This window comes from Malaclemys terrapin, chromosome 10 (genome assembly GCF_027887155.1).
Source record: "Malaclemys terrapin pileata isolate rMalTer1 chromosome 10, rMalTer1.hap1, whole genome shotgun sequence".
In the NCBI taxonomy this organism is placed as follows: Eukaryota; Metazoa; Chordata; order Testudines; family Emydidae; genus Malaclemys; species Malaclemys terrapin.
This window is the reverse complement of record NC_071514.1, coordinates 84,980,686-85,008,004: the sequence shown is the minus strand read 5'-3', so window position 1 is coordinate 85,008,004 and position 27,319 is coordinate 84,980,686. Positions and strand designations below refer to the sequence as shown.

At 41.9% G+C, this 27,319-nt stretch overlaps 2 protein-coding genes across 2 annotated transcripts in view; one reads left to right on the top strand and one right to left on the bottom strand.

Annotated features, from left to right (window-relative positions):
* The window catches only part of GRID2IP (Grid2 interacting protein), a 98,383-nt gene extending 78,436 nt beyond the window's left edge, over positions 1–19,947 (bottom strand). Inside the window, exon 1 of the mRNA XM_054043166.1 lies at positions 19,590–19,947. Coding sequence (XP_053899141.1) covers positions 19,590–19,710 — 121 coding nt within the window. The 5' untranslated portion in view covers positions 19,711–19,947. The remainder of the gene's footprint in view (positions 1–19,589) is intronic.
* ZDHHC4 (zinc finger DHHC-type palmitoyltransferase 4) lies at positions 16,627–26,669 on the top strand. The gene is made up of 7 exons (XM_054043180.1): positions 16,627–17,104; positions 17,582–17,712; positions 20,977–21,050; positions 22,424–22,602; positions 23,633–23,758; positions 24,793–25,037; positions 26,194–26,669. The coding sequence occupies exons 2-7, from the start codon at positions 17,590–17,592 to the stop codon at positions 26,476–26,478; spliced, it is 1,032 nt and encodes a 343-aa protein (XP_053899155.1). The 5' UTR covers positions 16,627–17,104; positions 17,582–17,589; the 3' UTR covers positions 26,479–26,669.
* The last annotated feature ends 650 nt before the right edge of the window (positions 26,670–27,319 follow it).

Genomic DNA, 27,319 nt, shown 5'->3' with positions numbered 1-27,319 from the left:
CTAGTCCGTTTGTTTCCTTTGGAAGCAAACTAACTGTCTTTTACCCGCGTAGTGAAACCATCATTTCATATTCCTGGTAATGTCACCCTAAAAACCAGGTCACACAAATGACTCCACATGGGTTACTATAACAAATATTTCTCATTACACAATGACTGCAAACATATCTGTATTAGAATTTGCCAGATCCTCTAGATCCTGCTGGGATGAGCACTCACAGGCTTCACCTGGGGAAGGTGACATTGCACTCGCACCAGTCTGGCCAAGACCAGGTAAACTGCAACACCCTTTATGTGGTACTGACCTACTTTCAGCATAATGAAGGGTAAAGCCAGAATTTAAGAAGAGGATGTATGAAAGGCCTGATTCATGAGTAAGAACAAAGGATCTGAATCTGTGTCCACTGAAATCAATGGTGTGATACTGGCAGGCCAGGTGCCAGCTCTTGCCCAGGCTGCAGGCATCAGCTAAGAACTGACAAACTCAGAACTGGAGACCAGACCAGTTCACTTATGTGTTGCTCAACACAGGAATTAGTCTTATAAGAATGTAGTTAGTGTTTACAGTCTATAGAATGTTTGTATAATGCTGCATGCATTAATCTTATTTGTAATGTCTGTATTCCATGCTACAAGGAAATATGTAAGTTTTGCTTTACAACTTTGAAAATATTTGCTCTAAACTTGTGAACTCAGATGGGAAGGGTGTTTTCCCCCAGCCCATCCAGAATAACTATCGAAATCAGATGGGCCATCAAGGAACATTGCAATACAAATAATTGGTGAATGGCCCTATCGCACCTTGGGAATGCTACATGCAAGGAAGCTCATCCTATGGACTTGGAAGCTGAGTGAAGGAAATAAATCAAAGACACAGAAAAGTCTTCCATCTCTTTGCTGTTTGAACTCTCACAGGCCAGAGACACCAAACTGAAGTTAGAGATCCCCCAGGGCTATGCCTGGGTCCGCCCTGAAAGAATCTTGAATTCACAGTTGATTACTACAACTGTCACTCTCAGGATTTAGATTCCAACTCATTTGTGTGTATATGTTTGTTTCCATTAACCTGTAAATAACTCTCTTCTTTCTTTTTCCTAGTTAATAAAACTTTAGATAGTTTATTACAGAATTGGTTACAGGTGTTGTCTTTGGTGTAAGATCTAGGGTACCGGTTGATCTGGGGTATGTGACTGGTTTCTTGGGACTGGAAGCAATCTGAACATTTTGTGATTTTTGGTGTAAGTGACCATTTATCACTACATCCAGCTTGCCAGGGTGGCAAGACAGACTGGAGAGTCTAAGGGGACTGTCTGTGACTCCATGATGAGATTGTTATAGTGACCCAAGAGTTGAAATGTGTTGTTACCGGCTTGGTGAAATCTAATTCTAGAACATACCACCAGTTTGGGGTGTCTGCCTTCTTTCTGACAGTCTGCCCTGCAGCAGGCACTCAAGGTCATGAGCCACTACAGAGAGCCTGACGAATGGCAAAACTCCCATTGACTTAACGGGGAAGATCAAACCACAAAAGACGTGTCAGGCTCACCAGCCACTAGTGTTTGTGGAAGAAGCACACGTTTAAGAGAAAACTGGAACATGTGATCATCAAGGCATCTTTAAACACTCCAGAGCAACATCCTTGCACCTCCTTTTCAGCTGCACTGGTTTCACTAAATAATTTGTAGGCATGCCCATTAACTGTCCTTTGATACTAGCTAAATAATTTGCATACAGACTCACTTGCTCTCCTTTGATCCAGCCTCTCTATGAAGATGCTGTTTACTCTCAGATTTATTTATTACGCATTATTTAACATGCATTCAGCATGTCTGAAAAGCTAATAGAGACAGGGCCCTTGCAATCAAAATATTCCAAAGGAAATAAAAAGCATTTTGCCTGAAATGACTGGATACATTACTTTATGGAGGCTTAGAGAGATAAGGTGGGTGACGTAATATATTTTATTGGACCAATTTCTGTTGGTGAAAGAGACAACAAAAGTTGGTCCAATAAAAGATATTACTTCACCCACTTTGTCTCTCCAATATCCTGGGACCGTTACAGCTACAACTGCACTACCTACAATTTATGGAGGCTTGTTAGTAATAATAACCATTAATCAATTATCATCATGAATGCATTTTTATTTTTGCACTGTTCAACTCCAAAAGCCTCTAACACCACTCAAGATTACAAAAAAGCAAAGTAACAAAACCCAGGTGTTTTTTAAACCAGTACCATGGACCAGTTCCAAACAAGCTCCAATAACAACCGCTAATACAAACTAAAAAGAAAATCAGTCTCCAGCACCTCTCAAACTTCATACCTAGTGATAGGAGAGTATTCCAAATACCTGACTCCCATCTTGAGATTGATTACACCAAAGCACTGTCAGCAGAGAACCACAGAGAATTCCTGTGCCCATTTGTGTACTCAGTGCCTAATTCCTACTGGAAGTTAAGGGAACTGGGTGCCTCATTCTCTTTGTATCTTTGAAAACCTTCCCCTTCTTATTTTTCCCTATTATTTTGAGTCACCCTTCATCTGTGCCAGCCCTTTCACTAAGAATAGCGGGGGCAGGGTTGATGTGTAAATAGAATCTTGATTTATCACCCAAAGTGGCTGTCTTCTGCCTTTGCATGTATGGTCAGAGTCCTACTCCAGTCCACACTCATCCTCAGTACAGAAGCATATGTATGAAAGAATCCATGGCATCATCATTTCAGCTGTTCTTTCACCCAGTGACTATCCGACCAGCTTGACTCTTCTAACTCCAATTTTAGTGACAAAATTATGTTTTCTCTTCTCACTAAAGTCCAGGGGAGCCCTCCTTACAGTTTTATCATTTGGAATTCAGCAAGAGATTAAAAGATTTGTAATATCCTATTAAAATCCAAGTAGGTGAAAGACAAATATCTCTAACCTCCTCCTCTTGGCAGGGGTGACATGGAGCAGCTTGTTCACAGGGGAAAAGGATAGTGGGGGGAGAGAGAGAGATCCATTACTATAGAAACCTATATTAATAATCACCGTCTGGATCTGCTACTGCAAATAGCTACTTGAAGCTGTGCTGTAAAGGGAATTGGGAGGATTGTCTTACAAAGGAATATTAAAAGAACTAAACAAGAAGCAATAACTAAAGGAGAGAGATAATAATTGTCTGTGAGCATCGGACAGGTGAAAATGTCCAGGAGAGAGCATAAGTGTTCAGGGTGGAACAAGCCTGTGATTAATGGAGTGAAATTAAGCAAAGGAAAATTTAGGCTGAATATCAGGAGAGCTATTAGGTTGTGGAGTGAGCTCCCCAAGGGAAGTTTGGAGACCCCAGACAAGGGCCATATAAACAGGGAGACAGACAGACAGTTGTCCTTCAGGCTGAACATCTGAAATGAGACTAGGCAAAACACTGGTGATTATGTACTAGGGAACAATGCTGCTTTGGCTAAAGGGAGATGGACCAGGTGACCACCTACCGTAGGTCTTTTCCAGCTCTGCTATGAATCTGTGATATGAGAAAAGACTTACAGAAATCTGTGGTCCTCGGAGGCAGGCCAGCCAGGCTCTCACAAAGGACATGTTTGTCCCCCTGAGGTTTTAGGACTGTCTTCATTCTCATTCGTTTCCTTCAGGAGCACGTATCACTGATCCACACAAATTCTTTTTACTCCTTCAGACAGCCAGGTCTGATCAGCTGCTATATCCACAATCCAGCATTCAAGGTGCACTTCACTGGGGAAGAATAGCCTATACGCTATTTTTTTTCCTTAAGGCCCACAATAGCGATTGAACTGGCTAAAAACTTATGTAAGGCACCTTAATGGTGAAAGTGTTGAGATCAGCAATATAAAGAGAAAGAGAGATTCATTCTAGCAGGGTTTCATTTTTCCCCACTCACTACCACAACAAACTGCCACTAAAATGACCTTCCAGTCTCCTTAGAACAGAATAAGTTCCCCTCAAGATGCTGCATGTTAGCTTCATGCGTATTTTTTTTACTCTGTTTAATCTCACTATCACCCCAAAGAGAACTGCAGACTGATTACAGTGTTAGTAATGGCTTTGTCTCACGCTGACCTGAGACTGAAGACTTATAAGTGGAATTAGAATTTGAAAGGAGTTAAAATGGATTAGAGCCCAAGCAGGGAAATCTACTACCCACACAAGCAAATCAAAATAGACAACTCTGGGATGTCAAAGCAGCAGAAATACAGGGCTAGAGAATGGCCAGAAGCACTGTCCTGGCCTGGTCCGGCAACCAGCTGTGTTGGGGAGAAAATTAGGGATATTGTGCTGGGTAGAAATGCATCGATACATATCTGGCACACAGAAAAGCACCTCACTTGGATGACTGCCAAGATCTAGGCTAAAGAGTGTAATCAGAACTGTGTTTCCTACTTCCTATTCATACTCAGCCCCCATGCAAAGAAACCAGTAGCCATTCTCCTGGCTGGGAATGGCTGAGAGAGTTGGACACAGAGGGCCAGAAAGGCAGGGAAATGTGTGATAACACGGACTGAAGATTAAACTGCTGTCTTCTGATTTTCTCCTTTGCTTCCTCATCATTTCAGGATCCCTGGGCTTAGCAAGGTAAAAGATTTTAAGGTATTATGCCTCCTGCTGCGGCACAAACAGGAGCTGGGGCCTGGGGTAGAAATCTGGGGGAGGGATATTACATCCCATTAGGAACCACACAGCACGACTTTCTTCTGTTTTATGTGCCACTGTGGGCTGAATATCAGGAGAAACTGCCCAATGGTGACATCCAGAGGGGCATGACATAGTCTCCCAAGGGAACTGGTGAGAGCCCCATTACTTGTGAAACTTGAAACTTGACAGGATAAAGCCTTGGAAAGGACACCATGGGCAACAATCCCACCTTGCTCTGGTATGGCTGTGATGCTCTGTAGGTCTTTTCCATCTCTAATTGTATCTGTTAATAAAAACAACAAGGAGTCTGGTGGCACCTTAAAGACTAACAGATTTATTTGGGCATAAGCTTTTGTGGGTAAAAACCTCACTTCTTCGGATGCATAGAGTGAAAGTTACAGATGCAGGCATTATATACTTACACATGGAGAGCAGGGAGTTACTATACTTACACATGGAGAGCAGGGAGTTACTATACTTACACATGGAGAGCAGGGAGTTACTATACTTACACATGGAGAGCAGGGAGTAGTAACTCCCTGCTCTCCATGTGTAAGTATATAATGCCTGCATCTGTAACTTTCACTCTATGCATCCGAAGAAGTGAGGTTTTTACTCACGAAAGCTTATGCCCAAATAAATCTGTTAGTCTTTAAGGTGCCACCAGACTCCTTGTTGTTTTTGTAGATACAGACTAACACGGCTACCCCCTGATACTTGTATCTGTTAATGGCCATAAATGGGTCACTGCTGTAACATTCATAAGCATCCGTCCCCTCTCACCTTCTCTTTCTTGATTCCACAGCAATCATTACTTTTACAACAAGTCTGTTTATCCATCATACGCACAAGGAGCCGAACACTTCCCTGGTATAACACTGTGGACCTCAGTAGAGTTGCATCAGAGCTAAATCTGGCCCAATATAAACATGTGTGTGCTTTTACTGTTACTTTTGCTCCCATCTACACAAATGCAAAACCAAAGGGAAACAGAAATAGTGATGGGCTGCGAAGCAGGGACCCTGGAAATTTGAACAAGAAAAGCAGCCCAAAGAGATGTTTATGTGGAAAGTATCTGAACCTCTCAAATCTGGAAATGGGACTAGAGACCCAGAAAGCTCAGTTTCTCTCATAGAATTCCCAGCAAACCCTGTCATCCTGCCTCATGTAGGTGCCCAGACACAGTCTGCACACAGAGCATTACAGGCCCAAGTTTATGCATGCACCATTTTTCATGTGGAACATTTTGCATATGCAAAATGCTGTGTGCGCACAAGGTATACTTGTGTAACTAAGTCAGGTAGTTAGATCTCTGACTACTCACTTTGAACGCACAAATGCAGCTTGAACAGAAATACTTGACTTTTTTGCTCCTGCAAATATTGGGCATGCAAAATTGTGCCTACAAATACCTAAGAGTAAAAACTGCCCTACTAATTCTAGTGTGAAGAAAGTAAATAAGGAAGTGTTATTTACTCCTTCTCATAACACAAGAACTAGGGGGCCACCAAATGAAATTAATAGGCAGCAGGTTTAAAACAAACAAAAGGAAGTATTTCTTCACACAATGCACAGTTAACCTATGGAACTCTTTGCCAGAGGATGTTGTGAAGGCCAAGACTATAACAGGGTTCAAAAAAGAACTAGATAAGTTCATGGAGGATCGGTCCATCAATGGCTATTAGCCAGGATGGGCAGAGATGGTGTTCCTAGCCTCTGTTTGCCAGAAGCTGGGAATGGGCAACAAGGGATGGATCACTTGATGATTACCTGTTCTGTTCATTCCCTCTGGGGCACCTGACATTGGCCACTATTGGAAGACAGGATACTGAGGTAGATGGATCTTTGGTCTGACCCAGTATGTCCATTCTTATGTTCTAATTTTAGAGGATGGGTTGAGGCTTATCTGAAAATTTGCCCCATTCAGTCAGTAAGCATTTCTACATCCTTAATCAGGAGGAATAATGTTTGATCTTTTCAGATGTGTGACTCACTGCAATAAAGCGTACAAAATATTCACAACAAAAGTGAAGCTGTTCAGAATAGGAGGATTTTTTCTCATTTGGCATGAACTCAAGAAGACATGTTTTTCCAAAAATATTTTCTTCCTCTGATGTATTGGGGGGTGCAAAAATAGGCCCTGTTATCAAACCACAAAACAACCCATTTTTGAGCAGAGCTGTCTACACGCAGAGGCATAAAATTGCTCAGAATGAAATAGTGAACAATTCCACGCATAATTTAGTGAACACAGGGATTGCCAGACTAGATCAGACCCAAGGTCCACTTAGTCCAACTATCCTGTCTCCAACAGTGGCCAGTACCATATGTCTCAGAGGAAGATGTAAGATTCCCACACATCTGTCTACTCTTCACCAGTTGTGTACACATCTTGAGATGAAATTCTCGATATCTTGTGGCCATTGAAAGCTCCAGCTATGCAGCAGCCCACTCAAATAGCCCTCTCTCTTCATAGGCAGTGTCACAGTACATCACCTAAGGACCAACTCCTGGCATTCCATGAGCTATACTTCATGCCAATCATTTTGCCCAATCAGATGTCTCACTTATTTCTAGCTAATGGCTGGAGTTCCTGTTGATGCTGTGGTGATGCCTCTGGTCCTTCCTGGTTTCTGTGATATGAGCAACCTTGCATTTACCTGGGACACTGTGTACATTTCCCAGAATTGAAGAAGAGCTCTGCATAAGCTCAAAAGCTGGTCTCTCTCACCAACAGAAGTTGGTCCAATAAAAGATTATTACCTCACTCACTTTGTCTCTCTAATATCCTGGGACCGCCACAGCAACAACAACACTGCATATGTGCCCCTAATCCATTTTAATGCAGCTTGAGTCTCTTCAGTCTCTGGCCAGGCACAGAAAATCGGCAGCAAACAGCAGCTTTATCTCCTGGAGGATTGTTTGTGTGTGTTTACTTCCTGACTAAACTCTTCTTTCTACATTAAATATTTTCACTGTAGCAGGATGTCTAGAGCAGGACAAGGCAGCATTTAACATCAAAGGCTAATGACTGACTTCTCACTCTGCTAACTGGCCAATGTACATTCCTGCTCTTCTCTAGCAGTGCTGTCTGTCCATGCGTTTCTACTGTGCTCCTTACTCTCCCCTTCCATAATCCCACCCAGTTTGCTGCTGATTCCTACACTGACTGCCATATTCCCAGGTGCAAATTTAACTTCTCTTGATCAGGGAATGGAGGAAGCTGATAAGGGATCTGGGTCATGACAGAAATGCTGAGCTAGGGGAAGATCAGATGTGAAGAGTTGTGGGGGAGGGGTGTCTCAGCCTAGTTCCGGACTGGCATTTGCTCACATCACAAAGTACACTATTTAGCACAGTTCAGCCATACTGTCAGTCTCTGCTCTGAAGAAACCTGAGGCAGCGGCTGAAATAGCAAGGTGTGTTGCAGACCAGTATCCTGGCAGAAATTAATGGAAATTGAGGAACCCCGGACTAGAATAAAACAAGGTGCTATAAAGCAGAATTGAGGTGCCTGGGTAGAACTCACAGGGAATTCTTGACCAAATCTCCAATAATCCTGGGTGCTGCAGGTCTGGAGGCAGAGCTGGAGGGGGGACCCAATGGCTGAAGTAGCAGGGGATGGTCCAAATGAGGATTGAGCTGCACTGGCAGAGCTGTGAGCGGGAGTTTGCACAGCATCTCTCCTCCGTATGCTTAGCTCTTCTAGCTCCTCACTTTCATCAGCACCAAAATCACACAATAGCAAAAATAAAGGAAAAATTTCTAGTACCGAACTGCTCCCACTTCCGCATCGGTATGATCAGAGACACCCCAATGTTTGTCAGGCACCTGCAACATGTCTAGTTAACATGGCATGGGTGTTATTGATTAGGGAAGAGCTAGGAAACCCTTATAGCTTATAATTGGCCACAGTAAGACTATGAAGAACATAGCACCTGGTGACAGGTCTTGTGTAAACAACAAAACCAAATAGTCTTACCCTGTCCATCCAGACACCTGCAGAATAGAGAGAAAAGACCAAGATACACTGGGATTGCAAAAGGAAAACCTCTTTGATTTGTGCGACCCCCTTTTAAAAAAGTCCATAACTAACAGAAAATGTATTTTGTTTCAGCTGGTAAAAAAAAAATCTTGACTTGGAGCGCCAGCTGGTGTATTCACTGCCCTCTGGTGGTGACACAGAAATAAAAATAGGAATTCCAGGAGAAATTTTCTTTAGCTATTAAACCCACTCAATATGAATGAAGGTCAATAATTGTGATGGGTTTTCTTTTTTAGCATGTCAAAAAACCTTTGTCTCCGTTGCCAATAAATTTTCAATGTAATTGGGTAATTTAAAGCACCAGACACGAGCTTGACACTGAGCTCCAGCCTTTGGTCTGCAAACAGAGCTTCCACGGGAATTAGTAATGGCCGGGGATCTCTGAGCAAAAGGCTAAAACTCTGGATTAGAAAAAAGACTCATTTTGTTTCCTAATAGACCATCATCCAAACTCCTGGATGAGACAGAGCCTGGTATGCGGTGGCTGCTCAGCACAGCCTGTGGATTAAATTATCTTTACCTACTTCAGATTCAAACTCACCCTCATATTATTATATTTAGCAGGTGATTTTTTTGTATCTGAGCGTCCCAAAAATAATATCAAGCTGCTGCATCTGTGCCAGCATGCAGCCTTGGTGGCTCTGTGGTATTCCTACAATTATTCCTATTTATTTAGCCAGCTCTATAGCTGTGCATGGCACTTTGCAGACAAATAAAATTACAGTCCCTGCCCCGAGGATCTTACAACCTAACTTAGACTTAAACCAGGGCTCCCAAACCATGCCCAACCAAGGGTCCCATTAATAACTCCTCAGGGGAACAAGGGCCAGGCCTAAACTGTACATACATATAACATCACAAAGAAATACACACACCCAGAACATCTTCTTGCACTTGAATCAATGCACAAACCTTGCTGGTGGGTTGTATCCACCAGCAGTAAGAACCTGTGGTTCCTTAGCTTTGTCCTCACTCTACGATAACAGGAACAGCATGACCGTGGGCTGCACTGTAGCCTATAGGAAACCACACCTGACCTTTGGGGTAGGAGTTGCCCTACAACTAATACTTTTGCTGCATTTTCTGTCTCCTCCGATTTTACTTTGGCACTTTCCTTTTCAGGAATTTACCAGTGAACTGGTTTCCATTGCCCTAAAAAATTACCTTCCGGCATTCTGAAGCTCTCCCTGACTAGAAAAGTTATTTTACTCTCAGTATGAAAGCAGGCCATGCAAGGCTTACCTCTTCTTCACAGGGTCTAGCCAGTAGCAGATTGGAATAAGGAAAATTACCAGACAAGACCATCGCAATAGCTTCAAAGCTTTTGGATCAGTTACACGCTGATGACAACTACCTGAGTTTCTATGGCAAATTCTATCTGAGTACAGTAACCTAATAGGCCATTCATCAGCAAGCCGACCTAAAGAGCTTTCTGGAGAACAGGAGTACAAAGTGTGCCGGTCAGGCACAGGAGAGGTTTCAGCTAACACTGTCACCATGCTTGGAACAAGAAGAAAATTCTCAGGCTCTTAAAGCTTTAACCAGTTTAAACCTTAGATAGATGTAAATTCCCAGGGGAGAATTTAGGAAGCAACCTCCAATGTATTTGCATGGGAAGATGCTGCTCCCCTTAAACAGTGAATTAAATTCATCTCTGTTTTAACTCCATGGGTGTACAGCAGATACAACACTTTGGTGACTGAAGAAGCACTGTACAGCCAGTGGAGATATATCTCACAGCTCCTACAGAAGCCAAAGGGTTATTTGCTTAAGAAAATGTTTCTCCTAAGAAAGCTGCAGGAAAGTGGAGGCAGCGAATCAGATGAATTCTATGCTGCTTTTTAAACAAACACAAAGAATAGCACATACCATATATCTGTGTTACACACAATCTTTCCTCTTGGGTCTCAGCATTTCCAGGTGACCTCAGCTTTCCGGATCCATCTAGCAGTGCACAGTGATCAGAAGGAAATTCAATGGGAATCTTTGAGAATCTGAGACCCAAACATGTATTTACACTAGGGCTGTCAAGCGATTAAAAAAATTAATCACGATAAGGACTGTCAAGCTATTAAAAAAATTAATTGTGATTAATTGTGTCATTAATTGCACTGTTAAACAATAAAAGGATACCATTTCTTTAAATATTTTAGATGTTTTTTACATTTACAAATATATTGATTTCAGTTACAACACAGAATACAAAGCGTACAGTGCTCAATTTATATTTATTTTAGACTACAAATATTTGCACTGTAAAAAAAAAAACAAATAGTATTTTTCAATTCACCTAATACGAGTACTGTAGTGCAATCTCTTTATCATGAAAATTTAACGTACAAATGTAGAACTATGTACAAAAAAAATGCATTCAAAAACAAAACAATGTAAAATTTTAGAGCCTACAAGTCCACTCAGTCCTACTTCTTGTTCAACCAATCGCTCAGACAAACAAGTTTGTTTAAATTTTCAGGAGATAATGCTGCCCACTTCTTGTTTACAATGTCCACCTGAAAGTGAGAACAGGCATTCACATGGCACTGTTGTAGCCAGTGTCACAAGATATTTATGTGCCAGATGGGCTAAAGATTCATATGTCCCTTCATGCTTCAACCACCATTCCAGAGACATGCTTCCATGCTGATGACGGGTTCTGCTTGATAACAATCCAAAGCAGTGCGGACTGACACACTTTCATTTTCATCATCTGAGTCAGATGCCACCTGCAGAAGATTGATCTTTTTTTGGTGGTTTGGCTTCTGTAGTTTCTACATCTGAGTGTTGCTCTTATAAGACTTTTGAAAGCATGCTCTACATCTCATCCCTCTCAGATTTTAGAAGGCACTTTAGATTCTTAGAGCTGTAGCTAGCTTTAGAAATCTCACATTGGTATCTTCTTTGTGTTTTGTCAAATCTGCTGTGAAAGTGTTCTTAAAACGAACAACATGTGCTGGGTCATCATCCGAGACTGCTATAACATGAAATATATGGCAGAATGTGGATAAAACAGAGCAGGAGACATACAATTCTCCCTCAAGGAATTCAGTCACTAATTTAATTAACACATGGTTTTTTTAACGAGCATCATCAGCATGGAAACATGTCCTCTGGATGGTGGCCAAAGCATATGAATGTTTAGCATATCTGGCACGTAAATACCTTGCAATGCCGGCTACAAAAGTGCCATGCGAATGCCTGTTTTCACTTTCAGGTGACATTGTAAATAAGAACAGGAGTACTTGTGGCACCTTAGAGACTAACAAATTTATTAGAGCATAATCTTTCGTGGACTACAGCCCACTTCTTCGGATGCAGTCCACGAAAGCTTATGCTCTAATAAATTTGTTAGTCTCTAAGGTGCCACAAGTACTCCTGTTCTTTTTGCGGATACAGACTAACACGGCTTCTACTCTGAAACCTGTCATTGTAAATAAGAAGCAGGCAGCATTATCTCCTGTAAATGGAAACAAACTTGTTTGTCTTTGCGATTGGCTGAATAAGAAGTAAGACTCCATGGACTTGTGGACGCTAAAGTTTTACATTGTTATGTTTTTGAGGGCAGTTGTGTAACAAAAAAAATCTACATTTGTAAATTGCACTTTCACGACAAAGAGATTGCATTATGGTACTTGTATAAGGTGAATTGAAAAATACTATTTCTTTTATCATTTTTACAGTGCAAATATTTATAATTAAAATAATATAAAATGAGCACTGTACACTTTGTATTCTGTGTTGTAATTTAAATCAATATACAATATTTTAAAATGTAGAAAAACATCAAGAACAGTTAATAAATTCCAATTGGTATTCTACTGTTTAACAGTGCGATTAAAATGGCGATTAATCGCAATTAATTTTTTTAATTGAGATTTTTTTTTAGTTAATCACATAAGTTGACTGCGATTAACTGACAGCCCTAATTTACACACAACTCCTATTACGCTGGATCATTAATAAGAATCCTAAATAGAGCTTTGGGATTTAGGGGATTTTCTTGGCTTTATCCTCCCTTTCTACTGGTTTTATCCTCTTTCTACTGTTCAGGGCCACAGATGTGGAAGCAAGTCTGAATTCATGGCCCTGCTACTACCTCCAACAACATCACCCCAACCCCACAAGTCCTGATCACAATACTCCCTGAACTGATGGCCACTTTGTGCTTCAATTTGGAGCCATTTCCCTGGTGGTTTTGTTTTGTAATTGCTACATTTTGAATCCATGGTACCACTTGTCTTATTAACAAACCTTCCTATCCCAGTGGTCCCTACCCCTTGTAGAGCTGCACCCATGGGCTGGCTCTGCATAATACAGCTGAATCCCTGGATAGCCTGGGCAATAAACTGAGATCTAAGAAGAGACTATAGAGAGGCATTTTCCCTTTTAAAAATAAGGCTTTCCTCCTACATTAAACTTCATTCTGCACTAGTCTGGATTCTGCTTTCTCTCCAGGGGACCAATGACTCCTTAAAGGCCTAGAATTAAAATTTAATTATCTCAGATTCTTAGTTCAAAGGAAGGAAACACAGGTATGTGTTGGGAGCTGAACTCTCTGTATTGCCTAGGTCAGCTGGACAAGGGCAGCTCCAGTCACTTTCTGTCCTTGTCTTGGTTTAACCTCTCAGCAGCTATTCTCATTATGTTCCATAAAAAGAAATAACACAAATGGAGTCAGTGTTAAGCAGATAGTTAGGAGTCAGGATGCCCCGGCTCCAAAACCAGCCTGAGCCATCTGAAAGGGGGTTATTAGGAGAGTCCCAGTGCTAGAGGCTTATCCAATTACAACAACCAGATGTAATCTTTGCAGCCTCTCATAACCCTGTATCATGATTCTTGTTATATGTGGCTGGCTGCTGCACCCTTCTTATATTTGTCTGCCTTTCCTCTCATTAAACCTTAGTGATAAACTACACTGGGGGATTCTCATCCCTCCCTCTTCCCCGACCTCAAAGATCCTTGACTCATCTACCCCAACTGTTGATCTTGCCTCCTCCCATGACAAGAAACCCTTATTTCCCTTTCAGGAAACTCTTCTCCACACATCAGAGGGGTAGCCGTGTTAGTCTGGATCTGTAAAAAGCAACAAAGAGTCCTGTGGCACCTTATATCTGTTAGTCTATAAGGTGCCACAGGACTCTTTGTTGCTTTTTCCCCACACATGTACTCCTGGCTGGCTGCCACTCTACCCATCTGGGGGTTGGAACCAGGAGCCGAGAAGTGGGTCAGAAAGACAGTACACATCCAGGGGGTCAAGGTAAGTTTCTGGCTGAAGGAAAGTAGGTAAAATAGAAAGCACAGGCTAGGAGATAGATCAGAGAGGCTTTTCAGCAGTTGGGAGACAAGTGTTGGGGGATCTGGGAAGGTTTCTGGCGGGAGCAGTAGGTAGATGAAGGAGGAGGCCCACACCAGGTGTGATGTGTGAGGGTTTCTGCAAGCAAGGAAGTGGATCACATAGGAAGTGCATATATCTAGGACTCTTGGAATGTTTTCTGACAATCACATAGGCAGTACTTGGAGTGAAAGGCATGGGTGGATCACTCCATGATTGCCGTGTTCTGTACACTCCCTGGAAGCCGTACTCACTGTCAGAGACAGGATGCTGGGCTAATTGGACCATTGGTCTGACCCAGTATGGCAGCTCTTATTGTCTAGTTCTCATGAGCTGTGCACAACAGGTGGGAATTGGGGAGGGCTTCCAACAGCAGGGAGGTTGATTTGGGGAAAATACTTGGGCTTTGCCATTGCACTAGTGTAATAAATTGCAACCAAAAAGATCTCAGTTCTGGACTTTGAAGGCTTAAAGGGACATTACTAGGTTATAAATCACAGCATCATTACCAACTAGTTCACTGACTGGATTATTAACCTACCATTTTGCAGGGCTTCTGTACAATTTCCAGTGCCACTGAACTATAAGTAACATGCCCTGGTGTTGTAACTGTGTTAGTCCCAGGATATTAGAGAGACAGGTTCTGTGAGGTAATATCTTTTATGGGACCAACTTCTGTTGATGAGAGAAACAAGCTTTTGAGTTTACACCGTGCTCTTCTTCAGACCTGAGGAAGTAACATGTCCTGGATGCCATTATTACACAGTGCGGTGTTGGAATAGGTATTCCAGGGGTGTGGGGGTGAAACAAATGCATGCCTCAGACCAAGGTTTTCTGGTCAGACTGGATCATTTGTTCTTTTCTTTTTTTTCCAATAAATAAATGTATTTTTAATCTTCCAGATTGTACCTCCTCTTTGATCATTCTTTTGTTGTTATCATTGGCTGCCAATTTATTACTGTTTTATTGCTATGTTATTTTGTTTATAATTAGCTGGCAAGTTGCTTAGAAATTGAGAATAACTGTCTTTATATCTTAAAGCACATGACAGTCTTGGTCTCTCTACTCAGAAGAAGTCACTTCCATCCCACTGGATGCAGCCTCTGTCCAATTTTTCCATTCAGATTGAAATTTGTGGGCCGGTCTCAAATTTCACAGGGCTTAGCCTCCTGCATCCAGCCTGTGAGACAGTTACGGCCTCCTGCATTTCAGATGTGTTGATGCAGCATCCCTCCATGATGACTCATCCCTGTGTCCGGGGGTACTGAAACAATTTTTATAGTGGGGGTGCTGAAGGTGGAAACCATGTATTTGGGTTGATAACTACTTAAAGCCGGGGACGGGGGGGGCACACCCCTAGTTCCAGCACCTATGCCTGTGTCCTTCTCATGATGACATGGCACCTTGCAGAGTCCTAACAAAACATCTTCCTTCTGCTAGGGAGTGGCCTGTTGACGCAGTGGCAGCGATTTGAAGACTGTGGCATTCTCATGCAGCAATGGCAACAACCTCGCAGTAGCAGAGTAGGTTGTGACATCATGCACCAAGTGGCAGATGGGGGCTGTGACATCATACAGTGGGCAGCGCACCAGCATCACCACATCATCCTAAGGGACACTGTGAAGGTCGCACTTCCTGGGCAGTTTGGACAGACAGGGACAAACTAAACTTGGTTGGTGGCAGCCACTGCTCCAATGGTCTTGGGTCAGCAGCCAACCAACTTCCGGTTGGGCTGACAGAACTTCCGGTTGCATAACTTTTTAGTAACCGGAACTTCCGGTCTCGTACCGGTCAGTCAGGGCGGGATTCTTAGCGGTCCTATGACCCGAGTTCGGCCTCCCACAGAATCTGCCCAGCGAGGGGCGGGGCCCGGAGCCTCCCGGTTACTAGGCAACGACCCCTCCGTGACTAAGCGATTCCCGAGCAGCCGGCTGCTCGGCGCTCGATTAGCCAGACCTGGAGGGCACGGCGGGAAGCTGGCGGTGAGGTTCTCCCGCCGGAGGCCTCCCTCAGAGCCGGGCTAGGCCCAGCCGCTTCTGCGGGGCCGGGTCCCCTGGGCTCGCTCCGGCCGGGAGCCCCTGGGCGAGTCGCTTCCCGCCCTGCCATCCCGACACGTTCAGCGCCTGTCCGCCAGGCTCCGAGCCCGGGGCGGGGGCTGATCTCGCCGGGGAAGGGGTTGAAGCCGAGTCCCGCAGGGCCGCTCCCGGGCTGCGGCAAGGGGGTGCCCGGGGTGGGGGTTCGCAGCAGGACGAGGGGGGCGCGCCGGTGCTTGCCGCGGGAGGGCTGCCCCGTCACTCACACGAGTGGGGCCGGCCGGCCCGGGGCTGCCCCGTCACTCACACGAGTGGGGCCGGCCGGCCCGGGGCTGCCCCGTCACTCACACGAGTGGGGCCGGCCGGCCCGGGGCTGCCCCATGGATCCCAACGGCCCGACTAGCTGCTCCGGCGTGTGGCTGTTTGCAGGCTCGGGCCTGGGGCAGAAAAGCCTTTCGAGCGTTGCAGTGGCTGGGGTCGGGAGCGGGGGTCCCTGAGGGTGACCAGATGTCCTGATTTTATAGGGCCAGTCCCGATATTTGGGGCTTTGTCTTATAGGAGCCAATTACCCCCCCACACACACACACACTCCCGTCCTGATTTGTCACACTTGCTGTCTGGTGACCCTCTCCCTAAAGCTGGCGTTTGAGGAGCAGTAAACGGGTCTAGCATGGTAGGGACCCGAGTGCACCTATTCGATGCAAGTCCAACAAACCTCCGTGTAGAAACCTCCGGGAGACTTAAAAGTATAGAAATGATGGCTTGTCAGGGCGGTACAAGACTGCAGGTGTCATTAGGCTTTCCTTTTGCTTCCTAGTATTAAAAGGGAACTGAAATGTTGTTGGCTTTTTTAAATCTAGAATATCTGTAGATCTTTCAAATGACCGAGTATTACTATTATTTACATGGTGATATCACCCATAGATCCCCAGCGGGGCTCCATTGTGCTAGGCATTCTATAAACATATAACAAAAAGATGTTCCAGCCCCCAATAACTTACAGTCCAAGTAAAAGACAAGCAACAGGTGGCTACAATAAACAGAACACAAGGTAAGAGTGATAAATGCAGATGAAAATCAATGCATTTGTCTAGACTTCAGGGTTCTGAGTTTCCCCTGCTGCTATTTATTACAGTAGCATCCATTGGTCCCAGTCCACGTTGAGCCCTCTTATGTTGGGCTGTGTGTAAATACGAATGGATTATTACTGCCCTAAAGGGGCTGGAGCCAGTTATGGAATGAGAGGTGGCTCCTTGTTTTGGCTGTAGATGCTTCTAAAATGCTTCATGCACACTGTTAGAGCTCTATAGAAAACATAAATCATGTTTTGAACTAGATTCTTTGCCTCGCTCTGAGCCATGCCAGAGTATTTGTGGAGATTTCCAGGACTGGTTTCCATCAGAATTGGGTACTGTTTAGAAATGTTTTGATAAATAATGTGCAGCATTTCTAATCCTAGATACCAGCGCATAGAGTCTAGGTACACACAGCAGCAGGCAGCGCCAATAAGCTCCTTTTTTTGTTGCAGGATGCAGGATGGACTTTTTGGCTCTCTTCATAATTTATCTGCTATTAGTCCTGGCTAGTGTTGTTCTAGTCTGCATCTATTCAGGAAGGAAACAGAGTTTTCCTGCAAGAGGCCTCAGTTGTATAACTCAGGTAAGGAGTCTAACATTGGTCATATTCATGTCATGTTGTGGTCATGTCTCCCCAGTTTTGAGTATGAGTGCAGCCAGCACAAACACCCTTCGGTTTTCAGCTTTGTCTCTCTGTGACTGGCTGGCTGTGTTATGCACCACACTTAAATTTCTGAAAAGGGTCATAATTTGTATGGATTTAAGCGTGTTTCTTACACTTATGTATATCACATAATGCTCTGAAAACAGAGAAGAGCCTGCTCCTTATTTGTTTGGGGGGGGCAATCCTGGCCTATCCTCTACTGGTTGTGGGTCTGCTCTTAGCAGAACTGGTGTGATTTTCTTGAGCAATGATGATGTAAGGAGACCCACTGATAGGTGGCAGAGTGTTGGGGGTGGGGGCAGAAAGAGGCTGGAGATGTGGGGGAAGAACAAGGGAAAATCAGTTGCTAGTGGATCCTCCAGTTGTCTTCTGCATGAAGAGAGTGAGGTACTGGGATAGAGTCTGTTCCATATAACCACTTCTGTATTCCTTGGTATGTTGATTTTTCAAGGAATTTTGGTAGCAATTTAATGGTTTTGAGACCTACGATGGACATTTCCATGATGCCATATGAATACCCCTCTAATTAGATGTAAGCCGGGATCAGGAATGAGATACAATGTCTTTCATCTGTCAGTCATCCTGCATAGAGTGATGCACAAAGCTGGTAGCCCAGCTGGTGGTGACAAAAAGTCTAAATGACCTATCTGAAATGAGGTCACTCTCCAGTTCACAGATGGCATGTAATCAGTCTCAGCAGACACACCAAAATCTGAGTGAGCCATGGAGACTGAATTCCCCCTCTTACTTTGTCTTGGGGGTTCCTCTGCTTCAGGGTGAGGCATACTGTCAGGGAGACTTGTGTTACAGCAAACTGTGCTGAACCTGCTCAGTAGATACATGAAAGGTTTCCAGGGCTCTGAACGCACCACAAAATGTAGTTGAAACCAATGTTGTTGCTGCATTGTATGGGGTAAGAACAGAACTTGCTGTTCTGTAATATAAAAATTACACTTGTTCAATAGCACTGCAAAATAATTATCCTTAAAAATAAATAAATAAACAATAAACCTGAGTTGCCATACATTTACAATATTTGTAGTTCACATAAAAATAATTGTAGGGCTGTTTTAATGGAGAGAATATAGCAAATGGGTCATACGCAAGTGCAATTTTAATAAAAAGTATTTAAAAAAATCCTACTCGGTACTATGTAAGTAATGTTATTTGGTAGAATATGCTAACAACTAAGGAGAATGAAGAACTTTAGCTATATGAGGCATTTTTCTTTAAAAGGAGATTTAAAAAAATCATGAGTTTGTTGCAAATAAATAAGAACAAGAATAAACAAATATTCCTTTCTTAAAAAATGGAAAGAAATAGCACTGTACTATAAGCAGGGAAAGGAGAATGAAAAATCTGAAAAGTCAGTGAAGTAACTAGACACATTTAACATTAGTTACATGATTATGAACAGTTTTTGTCTTTTATTATTTTACTTTGCGAGTAAAGGGAGCTGGGCAAATTGTTGATTGTATTTCTTCATTACTTAAAATCTATCTCTGTGCTGTTTATGCAACAAACTAGATATTACAAATACCATTTATGATGTAAAAGAAGTACTCCCATTTTGCCAAAGAAATAAAATGTGAAAATATCAAAGTTAAACAATTACAGGGTAACTTTAAAAGGGTGGGGAGGGTTTATGTATAAACCGTATCTTTAAAAAAAATTAGTTGGTTTCTGACTGTAGGCCAAAATGCATAAAGCCACCGGTATGTTGAAGGTGTGACTGACTGTATTATTTTAAGCACCTCAAGATGTGGATTTTGAACAATATAAAATGACTTACTTACACACACCATAGCTGTTTCTAGCTCTCTGGCAGGTCAGCGTCCATCCCACTGTTCTCTTTTTCATGCTGCCAGTCTTCATTGGTGCAAAATGGTTGGCTTCTGTATGCAGTTCTTTCCACATTCATATCATCTTGCTTCCATAACCATAACAGGGAAAGGCAACATTTTTAAGAGCCTTTTTGCTTTGGTTTAACTTGAATGCTGTTTACTTCAGTGGTGTGCGGGGTGGGGGGGGGAAGCCCTCTGAAATACACAAGCTTCTTATGCCACCTTAATTTTTACATCGGGGGGAAATGGGGTGTTTCCTTCTGTCCTCTCTTGGATGCAATGATAGTTAGAGGATAGTAAACACATTTTCATACAGTTAATTTGAAGTCAGATTCTGAAAGTTGCATAAGAGGTTTGTTTTTATATCTAATGATTTCTAATGCCCCTCTAACAGCAGCATATAGCCTCCTGTTTTTTTAAAATTTTCAATGAACTATCTTGTAGTATGAGGCAGACTTGTTAGAAGTGGAATACGTACCATCCCTCCCAAACCTGCCTGGCTTGTGATCTTGTCACATGTAAGATAAAAAGCCTCAGTGCAATTCTTCTCCTCCTCCCCCCGCCCCCCCATATAGCGATTCTGCTTTGCTGCTGCGCTTTTTGCACCATTGGTGGAGAGGTGTGTTGCTATAGAGATAAATCATCTACTCCCTGGCAGATAGAGACAGTTCCACAGCATTGAGTGTGCTAATCATGTCACTGAATGAAAACAGACAGTTTTTTTCCTTCTTTGTTTATGGCAGTTTTTGAATTGACCATTAGAAAAACATGAAGCTATCAAACTGGATATTCTCAGCATCACTTTCCTGGTCGCTTCTTGACTTTCGTTATAACCCTTTGGTTTCACTCACTCAACTCCATCAAAGTTCTTCTTTTGGGCTAAAACTTTCCATGCATATTCTCAGCCTAAAGGTGCTCTTTCCTTTTAAACAAAACAAAACACCTTAAGTGTTTTTTTTTTTTTTTTTTTTAAATCACAAATAACTCAAACAGCTGATCTTTAAAATTTCCCAGAATTGGTAAGATCTGGGGTGAAAAAACAACTTAGTTAGGTGCTTCTAAACACCCCATCAGCATTTTTTAGGTGCCTAAATACCTTTAAAAAACTGGCTCTCTGTGCATCAGTTCTCTCTTCTCTCTCCCCCCCCAACCCCCTGTAAAGTGGATATAACAGTATCCACCTCAGAGGAATTAGGAGACTTTAGTGAACTGATGTTTTTAATGTCCTTTGAAATCCTCAGATGGGAGGTGCTATAGAAATAGTATTTTTGTTTGCATTTTTTGCTACAAAGAGGGAAAAGTGATGTGTAATTCAGATTGGTATCTTCATTTGCTCCAGGTATCTTCATCTATAATCCCAACACGGCTTCAAAGAGCAACACAGAGGGTGCTTCACAGGCTCTTCCACACACGGTAGCACACTTCTTTTTTTCTTTCACCTCCTTTTCCTGAACTGTTTCTGATCATTACTGATGGCAGCCTCCCATAGGTACCAACAAAACTGTGAGAGATTGCTCTTAGAGGTGTTTCCCTCTTTGCCAAGGATGTTTGTCTGGGACTACAGATTCTCTTTAAAGTTAGCTGTGCGGTTCTCTCTCTTCCTTGATTGCTGTTGAGAGAATGGATGTCCTAAAATATTTAAGCAAATTTTACATAGCGTAGCTCCATAGTTTTGAAAGAATGAACCACATAGGTAGATGTTAGTCATGTCACTTAATGTATTACTGAAAGGTGCTCAGAAACTATGGTGGTAAAGGTGGTATGAGAACAATAGAATAGAGCTTTTCTGTAACGAGAATTCAGGCTGTAGTAAACCACATATTGCTAAGGCTATAAAACGAGTAATACAGGTGTTCATCCAGATTACTCTTGGAACAGCGAAATTTAATTAATAGATTTCAGAGTAGCATCCGTATTAGTCTGTATCCGCAAAAAGAACAGGAGTACTTGTGGCACCTTAGAGACTAACAAATTTATTAGAGCATAAACTTTCGTGGACTACAGCCCACTTGTAGTATGCATCCGAAGAAGTGGGCTGTAGTCCACGAAAGCTTATGCTCTAATAAATGTGTTTAGTCTCTAAAGTGCCACAAGTACTCCTGTTCTTTTTAATTAATAGACACATCTTTCCCTTAATCCACAGTAATTTCCCCCCCTACATGGGTGCACTAAACTTGGGGCACAGATTTAGCAAGATGTATCTGAGCATCTAAATGCTGGGGAAATGGCACACTGACCTCAGTTTAAATGGTCCACCTAATGTGATATGCAGTATGTTTTTAGGTGTGAATTAGTGTTTGCCATCATTAACCTCCCAGTATGCTGCTCTCTTATTCATGGTGCTGCGTCCTTTCTCTTACAGCTGCCAAATTGGTCAATTTTACTTTAATATTTTGTTTATTCAGTGCTTTCAAAGCAGTTCATGGGATTAAGGTGACTCTCTGTCAGCACCAAAGTGTTGTCTAAGAATCAGCTTGTTCCTGTGGCACACTTTTGTGCCTGTGAGGGTCCATTTTGATTATGAGACTTTGATGAGATTTACTTAAAGAACCCCTCAAAGACATACAAATATTGGGAGTTATTGTAAATTTAGGGAATTTTGGCTAGGCTGCGTGCTATCAATAGGGAATCCCAGTTAGAGAAATTAGTTTGACCATGAGCTCAGTAGCAGCTATTCCTGAGCATGAGAGAGCCTTTGCTGCTGAACTGTCACCTCTGAATGACGCTTATCTTGTATTTAGAGCACTGATTGTGAATTAAGCTGTCCTCTTCCCCTTTCATTACAGAAGTTGCCTGTTCATTGTCCTGCACTTAGCCTTACAAGTGTCAGTTTATGGTGAATACACTTGGGAAGTATTTGGCTACTGCCAAGAGATGGAGTTCAGCATTCATTATCTTCTGCTGCCGTATTTGTTGCTGGCTGTGAATATGGGGTTTTTCATTCTGTGCTCTGTGACCAACCCTGGTAAGTTCATATTTATTTTGAATTGTTGCATTTCCTGGGCAATTGTCATTTCGCTTTTGACCTGGTGCTTTCTCCCACAACCCAAGGTATTGTGTAATTGCCCAGAAATGCTCTGTGTCTCATCCCTGATTGATAATTCGTTTCATTGGATGGTAGATCAGAAATGGCCCCAACAAATCCCATTTCTTTAACGCTCCAAATAAGAAGTGCTGAAATAAGTGATGAACAGTTTGAAATGTACTCTCTGCACTTGCCCTGAAAAAAACAGCTGGGCATTTTTTTTTTTTTTTTAAATAACACTTTGCCATAATTAGCTCTTAATAAGGAAGAAAGTGGGCTAATTGCTTTTGGTGTATTTTAGTAACACGCTCCAAAGCCAGGAATATTCATGTTTACCACACAGTGTATTTCTGTATAACAAGCAGATATTGTGGTTAAATCAAAGGAGTCCCAACAAAAGACTGGGTTTTTATTCATGGCTCTGTCACTCACTAATTTACTTTGCAACCTTCATCAAATCATCTCACCTCCTCATCCGCCAGTCACTGAGTGAGCCAGGAGGAGGTGCATACAAAGTCACAGAGGGGTAGAGTGAAGAAAGTCCTGGAAGAGTTTTGAAAACCAGGAATGTATTTATTGACCAGGCTTTGGAGATAAAAAAACAGAGACGATGATGTATTTATAGGGCATTCATCTGCTTTCCAGAGCTCTAATGTCATCATCACTATCATTTCATTGGTGAGCAAATTTTATAACCTTTGCTTTGATTTTTCTGTTTTGGGGGGTTTGAGTCAGATTAGAAACTTCAGTATTCTGAGAATATATTTCTCTCTGGAAAGATGGTGTAACACCAAAAATGGGCTCTGTACTATTATTTCCACTCACTACAGTCCTCGTAAGACTGTCGACCCCTTTGAGATTCTGGCAACACACACAGAAATTTAAAGTGCATGAGCAGCCTCACACAGTGTTAAATATTCAACAGTTCTTGATTGAGAAGTTTGCTGCTATGGTGTTGTTTCTCTTATAGGTATAATAACACAGTCAAATCAGGAGTCATTTCTTAAGGCTTATGCATATGATGGAGTAATGTTTCAGAAAAGCACCATGTGTCCTACATGCAACGTGGAAAAGCCAGCCAGATCTAAACACTGCAGTAAGAGTCTTTATCCTTATGCTTGTCAAGGATATTAAAAAAACAAATTTATACCAGATTCATTTGCTGCTGATACTTACAGTTCACCTGCCTTTAACTTAGTTATCCCGTTTAATTATTGCAAAGAATTGTTGGCATTATTGCTCATTTTCAGGGAGATCTCAAACCAAGTTTATCAGCAACATATCTATGCTGCCTCTAAACTACTCTACTGAGAATATTAGCCTGGAGACCACATCTTGGTTAGTTTCAGGGAATAAATTGCAAAGCAGCCTTTTAGCCTAGCTTTGGAGTTTTACTTCATACAAAGGAAAACTGGCTAGTCAAGTTGGATCCTGACATGGAAAAGCTGTTGAGCATCTGAAGGTGAAATTAAAAGCTTTTACCTGCCAAGACCCGAGCTCAGGATTCTATGTTTCTCTTGCTGTATTTGATATCCCTATCACTTAAAATGAAGCAGGGAACTGTACACTCTACCTTCCAAATGATGCTTTAGGTAGCACTAACAGAAGAAACCGAAGTCCCTGGGCTCCAGCCTTGGCTGGTGAGTAAAAGAGGAACTGTTTTGTTTTAATCCCTGTTAATTTTTAAATATTACGTTTCTCTTGCTGATTTGTAATCTGCAACCATTGTATTTGCTTAACTCTTAAAAGCCACACACGGTGGTAACAAACAGAGGATGAAACATTTCATTTACTATTAATGGTAACAAAGGCCTTTGACAAATGTTCCTTGGCTCCTCTCCTACAAGTCTTCTGGCCATAAAAGATTCCTTAAGAAGGAATCAGAAGTCTGGATATATTCCTACAAACCACACTGTATGCTCCTATGCACGCTTTTACTAATCACATATGATCAGGCACGCACATGGCTATTCTCGTATCTTAATGGCAAATGCTGGTCATGTTCCTGTATTTCCATTGGGGGGCGGGGGGGGGGAATAAACTAAGCTCCATTTAAACAAAAAAAAAAAAAACTCATTGGTCATTTAAAACCCAAATAATTGTGTTGTCTTGTGTTTAATTTTTGATCAGGTGTATGTAACAACTGCATACATCGTTTTGATCACCACTGTGTTTGGATCAACAATTGCATTGGTGCCTTCAATACAAGATATTTTCTCATTTACCTCTTCACTCTGACTGCCATGGCTGCAAACCTTGCAATCATAACAACAGCATTTCTAATCCAAGTAGTGCTGCTATCAAATATGATGCTTGGAAGTTACATTGATGATCAGGGGCAAGAGCATGCAGTTGAGATTCTCTTTCTTATTCAGGTAAGCTCACTGTAATGTCTGACTTTTAATCTATTTCTGGGCTTGTAGCCTGAACAAAGGGGTTGTTTTTAAGTCTCATCTCCTAAGAATCTTGCAGTAGGTCCAGCTGTGCTGTTTTGTGGGGGGGAGCGAGCCATTATAGTGAACCTCTTGTAGTGAACCCACTTTTGCTGCTCTAATTAGTCACAATCATTCCAAGGAACTTAAAAATATTTTACAATGGCAGTTTCCAGTCTCTCCATCTCCAAACCCATTATATCCAATATAAATCTTTGATCTCTATAGAAATAGCCTTATAAACATCAGTTACCATATACTGTACTAATGTTTTTAAAGTAGTTCACAACCTGGTTTACTGTTTGAGATGTCCTTTGGAAGAGATGTTTAACTTCTATTGGCCCAGAGAGGTCTTGGTTTAAGATCGCTGGGTGTACGTACGTACACACACACGTGTCCTGGCCAGTATTGTTGCTCACACTTAAACAAAGGTGAGTTTTCATGTGAGTTTGAGTTTCTTTTCGTTTGACACCACCGCCTACTGCGATGTTCATACTATATATTGATGCCACCATACTTCTGGCTGAGAAAGGAAGACTCATTTTTTGGAGCCTGCTTAAGCATGGCTGAGTGATAGGAAGCAATCCATCTCTGTCTTCCATGCCCTGAGCCACCAACAGCTCTTTCAGCCAACTCTCAAATCCCAAGTTAATTTCTCTGTCTGTAATGGAACCCATCACCCTAGAATTCAGATACATTAATTCATGTTTGTGAAGTATCTTCACAACCACTCCATGTGGGATTTTAATCCAAAATATGTCTTCACTAACACTAAAGCTGCAACCATAAATCACCAAAATCCAATAAATTAAAAATGAATCTGATGTCACCATTAAGTATCAGGTATTATCTTTATGGTGTAGGTCACCCACACAATCCTGTGTTCAGTATGCAAATTCAGAAGCTTGAGTGTCCCTTCATGAACAAATTCTGTGAGGAAATATGTTCCTGAAAATCTTTAATTACTAAAGGCTTCATATGGGATTCACCATCTCTGAGCTGGTTATACTGTGGTTAAGAGAGCGAAATCAAAATGTTTTAAAATGGGACTTTATACACTATGACTTTAAAATAAATTACTATTTCTCTGTCTTTGCAGCACCTGTTCCTGACGTTTCCTAGAATTGTCTTCATGCTTGGTTTTGTTATTGTCCTATCTCTGGTGCTGGGGGCATATTGCTGTTTCACCCTGTACCTGGCCCTGACTAACCAAACATCCAATGAATGGTATAAATCTAGAAGCTATGAATGTTCTTGCTGTCAGGCATTGCCGCCCCATGACAGGCATATTGTTTACAGAAATGTTTATTCTCAAGGAGTTTGGGTCAATTTAAAGGAAATCTTTAAACCTCCTACGAGTTCAGAAAAAAAGAAAAAAACATGAGGAAATAGTTACATCTTTTAAAATCTATATTTATTTTTTAAACTTTTCCCGAAGGATTTAACTCCAGGAAGAGCTTTTTGCCAGCACCAAGGACTCTTGAAATGATACTGTGCTTTTCATTAAGTGCTGTAGCTAAAGAGATTTTTTTTTTCTAAATGACTCAATTGTAAAATATATTTTTATAAAGCTGATCGTTGTCTGTGGTGTTTGCCGAACTTCTAGAATTAATGTGCTAGTTATTAGCACCGGGGACTAAGGCCATGGCTTGTAGGCCTCTTTAGAAAATAGCTTCTTCGGATGTCATTGTAGCTCAATGTTTCTTAAAAGATTTTCTATAGTACGTTCTTTGGGTAAGCGTGTTAAAGCAAATAAACTGAACTTGAATTGGCTAACCAACTTCCATTTGTGTTAAGGACTAAATATAGTAAGCATATTTAGCAGGAACCTCCACATCTTATATCTAATGTTTTTGTTGTAACTATGAAAATGAAGCCTTTGAGGAACTGCATAGAAGTGTTTTAGCAAATGAATGTACAAGTCCTTAAACCATTTCATGGTATCTTAAGGTGAACAGATCGTGACTCTACTACTTAGTATGTCTTAAATCTTACTGTTGTGTGGCTTCATCACACCTATGTGAATGTATCCAATATTATACTACACTGTACAGCTCTTTTTGGATTTACACATTATCTAGGTCTTGCTTCCCCGGGAAGGCAGTGGCTCTTGTATGGCTGCATTATGTGATTGCTGAGAGAGCAGAAGTTTAGGCTGGGATCACACTACTTCTCTTTCCACCTCATCTTTGAGGGGCTAGGAAAATATTGAATTCTGTATTTGC

Excerpts from the sequence above, each read along its gene's own strand:
- ZDHHC4 (XM_054043180.1), top strand. The coding sequence starts at position 17,590 with ATGGACTTTTTGGCTCTCTTCATAATTTATCTGCTATTAGTCCTGGCT. Across the intron at positions 17,713-20,976 it reads GCCTCAGTTGTATAACTCAG|GTATCTTCATCTATAATCCC; the intron begins GTAAGGAGTCTA and ends CATTTGCTCCAG. Across the intron at positions 21,051-22,423 it reads CACAGGCTCTTCCACACACG|AAGTTGCCTGTTCATTGTCC; the intron begins GTAGCACACTTC and ends CTTTCATTACAG.